Raw genomic sequence first — 12,207 nt, 5'->3', positions numbered from 1 at the left:
AACACGAGTTGTACGCATAAAGAAAACCTTTAGTATGCAATAGATTATAGTACACGACCAGTTAAGACAATTGGGACAATGTTTTTTTCATGTTTTGTGATTCAAGACTGTAGTGACAAAAATGTAAAACAACTTGTTGTCGACTTAATGCTGCACAGGAGGAACTGGAAATCATCATTTCGGGCTACAGTGCTGTCAAAGGCAGAATCAGACCGGCTCATTGCGTGGAGCATCATTCCAGTGTGTAAAACATTCTTACTGCTCATAAACTGTAGCTGCCATACATTCACACCAAACATCAGGAAATCGCACCTTTGATATAAGAGTAGAAAAGGAGAGTGCATTTTTCTTAGCTCATGATGCGAGAATCATTACTTGCTGTATTTACCTTATATACATATATATATATATATATATATGAGTTTAAAGCATGAGTATCGAAAATTGCGAAGTACTAAAAGCTGGAATCGATTCTTTACTTATTTTTTTAACAGTTTAAAAAACATAATTGTCCATTTTAACCTGCATTTATTTTCTTGTACACCTGTTTTTATTCAAAGCACATTTAACAAGTGTGTCTTCTTTAGATAAATAAGAAAAAGGGTTTTGTAAATATTCTTAGAACTATGGTTTTATTTTGGCCTTGTATTAAAACTAAGGTATTGATTGGCACCAGTATCAAAACATTTCAAACAATACTTGAGCGAAAGTGACAAATTGTCATTTTTTTCCCTTGTAGATAGCTGATTGGTATAGTAGTAGTATTTCCCATGTACAGCAATTTCTGCCTAATCAAAGACATCACACCAAAAACAGCAATTTGGATACTAGATTAAGTAACTGAGGATTCTGTTGGTTTGTCCCTTTTACTGCATAAGAGTGTCTTATGGAGATGTGAAATTAAAAGATGCTCCTGTGTGATGTTGGAGTAAGAGAGCGCGATCGGAGAGGCTGGAAGTTTGGGTCCCCCCCGGTACTGGTGCATCCCAGCACTCCGGCATCTATGTTAGAGGGGGATTCAACCGTGACATCATCCGGCAGCGGAGGTGCTCCGGGGTCTCCAGGCCGCGGGAGGATGGAGGAGGCTCTGGAGGAAACTACCCCGACGCTAGCACCAACACCAGAGGACAAATAGTCCCCTTTCTGTATTGATGGTAGGTTAAGTGAGCCTGGTAAGCCTGAAGTAAAAGGGCTTCGCTCTCCGTCTGGGTGCAAGAGCATTGTGGAGTTATTGGAAAACGTTGGGAGAAGGCTGCTGGTTGTGTTTGGAGAGCTGAGGCTGCTGTCAGTCGGGGAACTGGAAGCCACTGCTGTGTATCAAAGGATTAAAAACAGACAAAGTTAAAGCATCAAGAACATATAACAAAATAGGTCACAAAAAAACGCTTTCTTCCATTTAAAGAACATCGCCCGCATCAGACCCTCCCTCTCATCGACCGCTGCTGAAACTCTGATCCATGCCTTTATAACATCCCGACTGGATTACTGCAACAGCATACTTTTTGGATCACCTGCATTCATACTAAAAAAACTTCAATATGTCCAAAACTCAGCTGCCCGCTTGCTCACCTCCACCCGACGCTCCGACCACATCACCCCTATCCTCCATGACCTCCACTGGCTCCCCACCAAACACCGCATTGACTTTAAAATATTACTGTTCACTTTCAAAGCCCTCAACAACCTTGCCCCCCCCCTACCTCTGTGACCTCATCCAATGACACACCCCCACCCGTCGCCTCAGGTCTGCTGAAGCTAACCTACTGCAGCCCATCAGGACAAAGCTCCGGACCTGGGGTGACAGGGCCTTCGCAGCAGCCTCCTCCCCCACACTCTGGAACTCCCTCCCCAGCCACGTCAGATACGCCAACACTCTCACATCATTCAAACAATCCCTCAAAACTCACCTTTTCACTCTTGCCTTCAACTCCTAATCAACTTACCCCTTGCCCTTATTCCACCTAGCTTAGCACTTTCTACTTTTGTTGTTATTTAGTTTTACTTGCTTGTAAGCGCTTTGAGCACCAGGAAAAGCGCTTTATAAATGTAATGTATTATTATTATTATATATTAGATTTAAAAGGTACACACCAGATTTAATTGGTCTACTAACCTCTCAGAGACTCGATCTTCTCGTTTTTGGCCTTTTGCACCTCATCTGTGATTTTGGTGATGATAAAGTTTTGTGAGCGTGAATCTCTTATGGAGTCAACCAAGGCATCAAGACCTCGGGGGTGCTCCGCCAGCATGTCCAACATCATGGCCGTCCTCTTGGTCTGGGTGGTCCTGCAGCTGACCTCCTCCGCATCGTCTCGGGTCAGGATCCTGCGGGAGCGCAGGAAGTCGAGGTGACGTTCGGCTCGGATCTTTTCGCAGAGGTAGTGCCGCATTCTGATCAGCACCTGGAGGAAAAAAGGGAACAGAGTGAGCACTGAGCGGTACAGGCCCTAAACAGGAGGATAAATGTTATGAATAGGGTAGGGAAGGCAGGAAAATATGCAGGTTTTTCCCCCACCAACGACTACAGTAGGTAGAATTTCTCTTGCAGGTGGTCTAAAATAAATGGCACATATTAATAGTTGTCTATCGCCGTGTTAGCTTCTGGTCGTGCTTTTGATGAGTCAGACTGAGCGACCCTGTCAGTATTTAGAAAAAAATGTACTCAAACTCCAACCTGTGTGTCAATTATGTTGTTGTTGTCCTACTAGTGGTAGCCTACAACGTAACATGTTACAGCACTTGTACTTTTTGAGTATTTCCATTTAATGCTACTTTTTACTACTTCACTTCATTTTAAAAGGTAAATATTATACTTTTTACTCCACTTTGTGTTTGAAGCTTAAGTTAACAACCAAACCAACTGCTAACGTTTGATATATTAAGAAGGTTAAGCAATCAGCAAAAAACTGCTGCAATAACAAAGTGATGAACACATTGATTCTTAGTAGCCTATTGATGCTAATACTTTTGTACTTTCACTAAACATTCAAATGCAGGGCTTTTACTTGTAACACTGTAATTATTGCTAAGTAAAATATATAAGTTCCTACTTATCAACCCTAGAGAAGTGAGTGTTGCAGTGGGCACAGTGAAGGTGTGGTGGGGTATTTCCTCATTTGAAGGCCTTTAACGCCAAACAAGGCACAAATAAAGTGCCAGCATAGTGTATCGATAGGTTTTTTTCCACATAACTGAACGTATTAGAATAATTGTTTATTGGTAACCATGATATTGGCCGTAACCTACTCACGTCTTTTTTAATCTCTGCCATTTCCTCTTCAGTGAGGTGAGGAACGTCCATCCCTCTGACCCGCAAAGTGAAAATCCAGGTGTTTCGGTTGACAAATGACGACTAAGATAAGTTAACAAGATAGTAATAATGAAACTAACTACATCGACAAGTCAACCGTACGCGTTAACAAATGTGGCTCTTCATTATTTGTCGTTAACAAGTGGCGTGTCCTTTGGCCATTCAACTTTTATTTTTCGGAAAATCCCCGGACTTCCTGATTCTGTGGAGGTTTACGTCGACACCAGAAGAGAAGTACACACAGAAAACCTGTTTCACACTAAGAGCTGAATTAGTTAGGTATATTTTCAAATGTGTAGAATGTATATAAAACATAAATTCAAATGCTGAATTAAGCTATTATTATCTTGTGAACTTTCTTTGTTTTGATTCGTGTTGATTACGTGCGAGAGAGATTAAATGTTTATAAAAGTGAAGTGCAGTTCCGGTGTAGTCCACAAGGCGTCGCTGTTATCTTGTTATACATCCATGGGTTATTTACAACAAGTGGTGGAGGAAGCAGCCACTGGGAGGAAGTAATAGTACACTGTTTAATACTCATATACTGTATATAGTTAATACTATGATACAAGTAAAAGTCCTGAGTTACCTAAGTAAACGTATGTAAGTATAAACAGGCAAATGTATTTGGGTATAGTTAAAATAATATAGGCTACTCAATGTCCCCCGTGACTGTAGACTATTATCATTAGATTATTTCTAGCAATCCATTTATATAAACAGGATTTTGCTGTTGTAGTTGGAGCTCAATTTCAACTTTTTCGCATTGGATTGCAATTTACCATAATTTGATTATGCATCAATCTACTGATTATTGTTCCAATTAATTGACTTTGTTTCGTTTGTAAAACTCTGAAATTAGTGGGAAATGCTGTCACTATTAACCAGAGTCTCAATCAATCAATCAATCAATCAATCAATCAATCAATCAATCAATCAATCAATCAATCAATCAATGTTTATTTATATAGCCCAATATCACAAATGTTACATTTGTCTCAGTGGACTTCACAGTTTGTACAGAATATCAGTATGACAATACAACACCCTCTGTCCTTGGACCCTCACATCGTACAAGGAAAGACTTCCAGAGAAACCCCACAGTTTAATGGGGAAAATGGGAGAAACCTCAGGGAGAGCATCAGAGGAGGGATCCCTCTCCCAGGACGGACAGACGTGCAATAGATGCCGTGTGTAAATTGAAAAGATAATACATTTACAACATAGGTAGACCAAATGTTTGGAAATGCATGTGTCTATAATAAGAAGATGAATCCACAAGGATGTCAACAATCCTGTGGGAGCCATCAGGGAAGTAGTATGATGAGAGTCAGGCAGGACCACAGAGACCGGTTCAGCCACGACTCGAAATCCAGGACTCAGGATGCAGGACTCAGGATCCAGGACTCAGGATCCAGGACCACAGCAACAATGTTTATTTTGTCCAACCAACAGTACAAAGCTTAAATATTCCCATTTAATGCTATTTGTCGACTACAGGTACTTTGGAGAAGTTGCCGAAATACATATGAAATAGTTGCCATATATGTTCCATTAATGATTTATTTTAGTTTACATAGTTATTAAAGCTGTATTTGCTTTGTTAATATACACCGTAAAATCATCTCTTCTAGCCACCAGTCTCAGCCTGGCAACTGTACTTTTGTATGCAGTGGTGAAAGAAGTAACCACTTAAAGGTCCTGCACACAGGCACACTAGCACAGGTGTTTTCATTTATTTTTGCCCTAATAGACTCTTTATAAAACTGTGTTGGCATGTACAGCTTGACCCTAACAACTCCCCCCCTCTCCTTGTTAAAGCAGGATCATTTACACTTTTTGTGTTTCTATTGGTGCTGTGATGCGTTCAGTGACCTTTCGTGATTCCCAGCATACACTGCAGTTGGTCCAAGTGGATGTGTAATCAGCCTGATTAAGTGGAAACACCTGTGTGAGTATTTAAGAAAATAACACATTGTTAAATACTGTTACAAGAAGTCATGCATTCATTATTTTATCCACCTTCATTTACTTGTTGAAGAGTGTTTATAATTATTTGAATGTGTATTATTATTATGAACTCAATTATATTATTGGATTATAATTTCTGATGCTTTATTGAGCGTTTTAGCATAGCCCATTTTAACTTCCAATGTCAGGTCATTTATTTAAAAGAACTGCATCATGTAATACAACTGATCATATGTTTTGTTTCCAAAATCTGAATCTACAAAGTAAAACAGTAACTGCAACTACCTCAAACTTGTACATATGTAAATGCAGGTCACTTACCATCATGTCATTTATTACAGCTGTCATCCAGTTCTGCATCATTAAATGTATTTTTTATAGACTTTTATTACTTTCTTCTTGCAACCAAAGTTGGAAGATCATGGCATAAGAGGACATGAAATGCTAGTAAGATAGATACAGTTTAACAATAAGAAGCAACTGTAAACTGTCATAGGGGATAGGTAGGGAAGGCGTCAATCAAAGCATACTGTAAAGTGAACGGGAGTGCATGAGAAGCACCAAAATAACAGCCAATTAGGCATGAAATAAATTGCAAAATTGCAAAACAAGATTTTCACCCCCCTCTAATCACACTATGCCACAAACGGTTTGAGGACGGTTGCTCCCTGAGGAGATTGTTGTCAGGCTTGTTTTGTCATGTCCTGCAATCAAATGTACTGTGTTGCTAGAAAACACCAAACAGAAAGCTGTGCTAACTGTACATCAGGGGAGGACTTTCTGTTGCATGCCCGAAGGTATTTCTGTGTGGCAATAAGGATTTAAAATACAGGACAAATACAGGCTCCCATTATAATGTGGCTGCTGTTCTATCCCAACAATGTCTGGAGGAGAATTACAGCAGAAAGATGCCCTTTAAATGTCAGGTGTTAAAAGGTCAAACTGTATTTGATTAAGCCTATTTCTGCCAAAAAAAGTTGAATGGAAACAATGCATCCACAGATACTGACAATGCATGCCCACTTTTCCCGGAAAAGCTTTGTCATATCGTTCCTGTTAAACAGCAGAGGGTTAGCCTGGAAATAATGGTGAACCAGCTGTTAGAGATTCAGACGTACCCAGTGTACAGACTTGTGAGGGGCATCTGTGAATGAGAAACAAAGAAAGGGAAAGCCATTTATGAAATGACGTAATGAACAGAATTTGCAATCATATCTGCAAACCCTCGCAGACATTTCCGTCTGTCGCACGGTGAATGACCGCTCTCACAGCATGGCCAAAATAAACTTGTCTCAGTCCAATTGTGGTTTTACACTGAGTAGCACTGGACATGTATTACTGCCTTTCCGCTCTCTGTTGCCAATGTTTTTGCCACACAGAATATGAATCCCACATTTTGTCTGTTTTTCTCTTTCTTGCATTTAAGCATGAAATTACACTTTTTTCTGTTCTCCATGCCGTCCCGTATCTGCCCACCCACCTTTCCCTTAAAGGTCATCTTTAAAAAGGGTCTAGAGATAAAATAACTAAATAAAGAACTTCACTATGAAGTGATTTCATTTGAGTAGGATGCTGCAGTATCAACTATCACAAGAAATAAGTGGGTGAAGAAGATAAAAGTCTTGCAGACAGGATAATCAGGATAATCTCGAGGATGGGTTTCATAACATTTCTTATAAAACAGCTGAATCCGGCATTACGGTTACAATGGATTAACACAGGAAATTGGCATCGAGATGAAAGAAAATGCTCCTAATATGGACTTATTATTAAGACTGTTTGAGGGAATAGTTTAGGATTTTAGGAAACATGCTTATGTAAAAGCTTTAGATGGCCGGAGGAGATTAGCTAGCTAAGCATAAAGACTAGAAAAAAGGGGAAACTGCCAGTGTGACTCAAAATCTAAAATATCTCCACCACTTCCTCTTAAAGATGTAGCCTAGCCTAATGCAAAAACAAAGTTGTGGTTGATATAACAGCGGCACACACACATACATTTTTCGTGTTGACTTAATATGGGTGGCTAAAAAAAGACAAAAAATATTTAATTTCCCAAAATGTCAATTTATGCCTTAAACTTTTAGTTTGTCTGGCAGCAGCTAAAAAAAACTTGCCTTGCATACATTGCCCTGAGCATGGCACCAAGTCTTTGCCAACTCACCCTGATCTCTGACTTGTCCTTGGGAGTCATTTTAGTTTTATAACATTTCAGACTCATCCACATGCTGCTCTGTGGGATTGGGACATGGATGTTTGACAGGTTGAGTCAGAACTCCTCCAGCTGCATTTATATGTCCGATATGTTCATCTTACCTAACATGGTTCTGCAAATTATTTATATTACAGCTTAAAAGTTTCCACCCTCAAATACAACAGTTTTCAAGCGTCTGTGAATGCGCCAAGCTGGTCCTTTTTCGCGCTTCATCTGCTGCATTGGCGCTGATTCAAACTGGCCCTTGTAACCTCTGTTAGATAAGAGGGGAATCTGTGCCCGTCTGACAGTGTCTTGTTCCCACAGGTTATAATGAAAGGAAGGGCACTCTTCCCTGATAACTTGCATTGTTCTTTGATGTGGATAGAAGAGGATGCTTTTTATCCTGGCAGCTATTTCAAAGAAGTCTTTAAAGTTCATCCTGACTGGAATGTTGCTTCAGGCATTTCTTCTTTCTTTCTTCTCCTTTTTTTAGTGTGTTTCTCATTCAGAGAACAAAGGATTCCTACGGGTTTAAACATTCCACGAGGCTCTTGTCTCCTTTTTTTTCTTTTTTAAATATTTAAGCCAGACAAACTCTAATCCATCCACGCCCTTATTGGTGACTGACAAGAATTTCATCTGTGACTCTTAACACTAGTTGTGAGGTTAGAGAATACAAACACCGATCACAGACAACGTGCAGCAGTCTAAACACTTGCTCCCACCAAGATAGAAATCCAGTTGGTCATAGAAATATGTAGCTTTCCTTCAATATTTATGTCCAAACTTGTGGTGCCCCGATGTTGAATCCCTTGTGGGGCTTTGCATGCACGAGGCTGATATTTCTGGGAAAGTATTCTTTTTGTCCTTTGCTTAACCATATGACACCAGTACACTTTGTTCCTTTCTTTATGCTTTATTTACGCAAGTACAGTCTCATACCTGACAGAAAGGTTCGAACAAAACCAGCGATACATCAATAAACACAATTTAAAAAAACAAAAACAGAATTAGATAACTTTAACATACCACATATTTAAAATAAGTACACATACAATGTCCAGTTAAATTGTATTTTGAGTTAAGTGCATAGCAGAAAACAATGTGATGCATTGCTTGAAATAATTATCCATTTCCAATTCAGAAAAAGTAGAAGGCCACTTGTATTTATAGTGTTTTGTCACATAGAAATAATGATTTCAGGAACTGGTTTACCTCATGGCAGAAGAGTAACTTCATGATTACAGAACAGATATAAAGAAATGATAATAACATGGTTACTTTGGAGAGGAAGCCCTGAAATAATGGAGGATACACTGGGTGGTTCTTGGCTCACCGAGAGGAGGAGAGAGGAGGGGGGGGGGGGGGTCATATGGGAGGACTCATGGGGAAGCATTCCTCTCATAGTTTCTGGACACCTCTTCAGCCCGTGCACACGTCAGATCTGCTCCGAGGGTATAAAAGGAGATGTGGACTTGAAAAGAAGGAGAGCAAACACTCACTGCCAGGTCTGGTGTTTTATAGACAGATTTCTTTACTCAGGAAAGTTACGTTCCTCTTCTGAAGATGTTGAAATACTTTGTTATTGTGATCCTCTGCGTCAAACTGGTGAGGAAATAATTACTTTTCATTCATAATCTTAGCTGTTAAAAGAGGACCAGATTTGGAGCAAAGTTTTAATCAGAAATGTTTCCTCTCAGGTGTCAGCCTTGTGCCCGAAGGACTGCCGGTGTCCTGCTGACTCCCCCAGATGTGCATCAGGAGTCATGCTGGATGGCTGTGGATGCTGTAAAGTCTGTGCACGTCAGCTCTTTGAAGACTGCAGCAAGTCACAGCCATGTGACCACACCAAGGGACTGGAGTGCAACTTTGGAGCAGGATATGGCTCTGCTAAGGGCATCTGTCGAGGTACTTTAATGATTTCCTTTTCTTTTCTTTTCTTTTTGTGAATTCACCCACTGTGTCTTTTTACTGTTCTTATTTTAAACCCTATCTGTTTCTAGCCAAATCAGATGGAAGAACATGCGAGTACAACAACAAGATTTACCAGAACGGGGAAATATTCCGTCCAAACTGCAAACACCAGTGCACTTGCATGGACGGAGCAGTTGGATGTGTCTCACTCTGCCCTCACCAGCTCACGCTGCCCAAACTGGGCTGTGCCAAGCTCCAGAGGGTGAAGGTTCAGGGTCGGTGCTGTGAACAACTCGCCTGCCACGGGGAGGCAAAGACAGAGAGCGGTTTTGGGAACAAACACAGTAAAAAGCACAGCAAAGACAGACGGTTTGAGGACGACCTTAACAGGAAGAATGAGCTGGCTCCTGTGTGGAAAGGAGAATCTAATTCTTTACCTGGTGAGCAGCTTTACACAATATCCTTCTATAGTGGCGATGCTAAAGGAAATGTTTGTGCAGGAGATTTTCTTTTTATTAAACAATTGCACATGACAATAATAAGCAAAGTGCAAAATTCTCAAACTAAGGGGCAACCAGAAGATGATGAAAAAAGACATTGAAATAACATATATTATAATGATTTTCTGTAGTTTAGTTACATTTACATGGATTATTTACAATGCCTTTACAGTTTGTATGTGCTTTTACTGTGCAGTTCAAAATCTTTGTTAAAAGAACCTGTAAAAATAGGCCTTAGTTTGTAACCTTACATTTTTTGTTGTTATGTCTACAGTTTAGCAAGTACTATCAAAAAGATTTATGATATAAACAAAGCCTTTCCTCACATTTACTTGTATGTGCATGAGATTTCTGCCTTTAAACTCTTCTTTAATCTGACTTTTTTCCTCTTTGCAGGTTTTGAGAGCCTCCCAATGGGCCACATGTTATCCAGAAGAGTCAAATGTGTGTCTCAGACCTCAACTTGGTCTCCCTGCTCCAAATCCTGCGGCACTGGAGAGTCCAGCAGGATGACCAACAACAACTCAGAGTGTCGAGTGGTGAAAGAGACTCGGATCTGTGAAGTCCGCCCATGCAACCAAATGACCTTTACAGGATCAAAGGTACATTCATTTTCCTAATTTTAAGAATGATTCAATTTTATGTCACTTTGTACTCTTAGCATGACTTGTTGAATGAGATCTTAAATGTAAATTACATTTTCAAATGCTTTTGATTTCCTCCAACAGAAAGACCAGAAGTGTAATCACATAGAGAAGGCCAGCCGTCCGGTTAGACTGTCCCACACAGGCTGCCGTAGTCTGAAGAAGTTCCAGCCGAGGTTCTGTGGGTTCTGCTCAGACGGCCGGTGCTGCAGGCCGGACCGGACCCAGACCATATCCGTCCTCTTCAGATGCAGAAACAAGGAGATCACCAGCAAGATGGTGATGAAGATCGAGTCCTGCAAGTGTGACCTGAACTGCTCCGGCAGCAAAGGAAAGACACCTCGCTACAGACTGTATAATGATATCCACAAAGTGAACATGTAAGAGTTAAGTGTGAAAGAAAAGTGTTGGACAGTAGAAACATTTGCACTTTGTGGTTGAAGAGGAGACATTTTTTATCAGTATTTTTTCAGATTTTGCTTCATGACAATGGAGCCTTGTGGTTTGCTTCTTTTTTGAAGCCGTTTTGTAAAATAAATCTTACTGTTAAATGTAAATAAAATGTTATTGACTTTTATTTTATACACAGACTGTACATGTTTTATCCAACCTTGACAAGACATGTTACAACATTGAAATGACATAAAGGCAGCTACTAAATCAAAGTCATTACACATAGTCACCATGTTTCTGTTGATTTACTGTGCTTGTCCATTTTATTTATAAGGGTTAATGTTGCATACATCTCATACTGCTTAATGTATTGTTATATCATATCATGGGATATGGTTTGATTCCATTTTTGGGGCATTTTCTACGCTCACTTGCCTATGTAAAGGGTTAAATATCGCTGAAGGCTGGAATAAACTGTACTTTATGCAGGTTTGACCAATTAACTAGAATGTTGTCATTGTACATTTTTATATTTTTACAAATAAAACACTGCAGTATTCAAATGTAATCTTTTTTTGGGGGGGAAAGAAAATCATTTGGTGCATACAATCATCTGAAAAGACATTCTCAGGGGTCTGTTGTAAGAAAATAGGAAATGAGTTCTACTGTTTCAGCTGCATCTGGCTGACCCACATGCTACTGAAAAGATAAAGGAATGAGTGTAATGTGAACTTCAGAGTGGTTCCCTGATGTCGGACAGATGCTGAGCACAAGCTGCAGGATATTGTTTTAAGAAAAAGTTATAGAGAATAATCTAAACTATTTATATTGCACATGCAGAACGGAGGAACATCTTCACATATCATGCTGAATTGTAAAATGTGTCGCTGTTAATATTGATGTCTTTCATGATTAGAATGATGAAAACAAAAATGTATCTTACGTTGCTTCATTTTATATAAAGAGGGATGTTGAATGTGAATTCTCCATCCAACAAAGAAAACTGTTATATGCAACAGTAAGGCCTGTTTGTTTTTGATAATTGGCCCAGCTAAAAAGAAGAAGAACAGGGTCTAATTTGAGTCTAATAAGCACATCATTTGAGTCTAATAAGCACATAAGCTCAGGGTGTGTCCGTCATGGTGCTGAATCATGATTCCAAACAGCCATGTGTAAGACTTTTTTTCCATCAAACAATAAGGGGATATCAAATTCCCAAAGTGCGATCAATGCAACTTTGTAAAGCGGCAAGACTAAAGACAGAGAGCGGGAATAAGAGGA

The 12,207-nt window shown here is 39.7% G+C and overlaps 2 protein-coding genes across 4 annotated transcripts; one reads left to right on the top strand and one right to left on the bottom strand.

Moving 5' to 3' along the window:
* Window positions 1-8: 8 nt before the first annotated feature.
* On the bottom strand, window positions 9-3,540 carry bcl10 (BCL10 immune signaling adaptor). The gene is made up of 3 exons (XM_034137918.1): window positions 3,251-3,540; window positions 2,114-2,402; window positions 9-1,310 (listed from the first exon to the last, which is right to left on the bottom strand). Exons 1-3 carry the CDS (start codon window positions 3,299-3,301, stop codon window positions 901-903), a joined length of 750 nt encoding a protein of 249 aa, XP_033993809.1. The 5' UTR covers window positions 3,302-3,540; the 3' UTR covers window positions 9-900.
* A 1,430-nt stretch (window positions 3,541-4,970) lies between these two features.
* Window positions 4,971-11,467, top strand: LOC117488829 (CCN family member 1-like). Of its 3 annotated transcripts, XM_034137962.1 has the most exons (6): window positions 4,971-5,035; window positions 5,132-5,261; window positions 9,176-9,383; window positions 9,479-9,829; window positions 10,286-10,491; window positions 10,618-11,467. In XM_034137962.1, exons 3-6 carry the CDS (start codon window positions 9,242-9,244, stop codon window positions 10,915-10,917), a joined length of 999 nt encoding a protein of 332 aa, XP_033993853.1. In that variant the 5' UTR covers window positions 4,971-5,035; window positions 5,132-5,261; window positions 9,176-9,241; the 3' UTR covers window positions 10,918-11,467. The 3 variants fall into 3 exon arrangements, with proteins under 3 accessions (XP_033993853.1, XP_033993852.1, XP_033993851.1); XM_034137961.1 differs by having other exon boundaries at window positions 4,977-5,261; XM_034137960.1 differs by lacking the exons at window positions 4,971-5,035; window positions 5,132-5,261 and adding an exon at window positions 8,908-9,083.
* The last annotated feature ends 740 nt before the right edge of the window (window positions 11,468-12,207 follow it).

The sequence above is a fragment of the Trematomus bernacchii genome, unplaced genomic scaffold (assembly GCF_902827165.1).
Source record: "Trematomus bernacchii unplaced genomic scaffold, fTreBer1.1, whole genome shotgun sequence".
NCBI classification, from domain to species: Eukaryota; Metazoa; Chordata; class Actinopteri; order Perciformes; family Nototheniidae; genus Trematomus; species Trematomus bernacchii.
Note: the sequence above shows the minus strand (reverse complement) of the source record. Positions and strands in the feature narration are given on the sequence as shown.

Bases quoted from the DNA above. Each gene is read 5' to 3' on its own strand.
- bcl10 (XM_034137918.1), bottom strand. From the start codon at position 3,301: ATGGACGTTCCTCACCTCACTGAAGAGGAAATGGCAGAGATTAAAAAA. The intron at 2,403-3,250 runs GTGAGTAGGTTA...TTTTTCCTCCAG, and splicing joins TGGCAGAGATTAAAAAAGAC to GTGCTGATCAGAATGCGGCA. The intron at 1,311-2,113 runs GTTAGTAGACCA...TTTGATACACAG, and splicing joins GAAGATCGAGTCTCTGAGAG to CAGTGGCTTCCAGTTCCCCG.
- LOC117488829 (XM_034137960.1), top strand. From the start codon at position 9,042: ATGTTGAAATACTTTGTTATTGTGATCCTCTGCGTCAAACTG. The intron at 9,084-9,175 runs GTGAGGAAATAA...GTTTCCTCTCAG, and splicing joins TGATCCTCTGCGTCAAACTG to GTGTCAGCCTTGTGCCCGAA. The intron at 10,492-10,617 runs GTACATTCATTT...TTCCTCCAACAG, and splicing joins TGACCTTTACAGGATCAAAG to AAAGACCAGAAGTGTAATCA.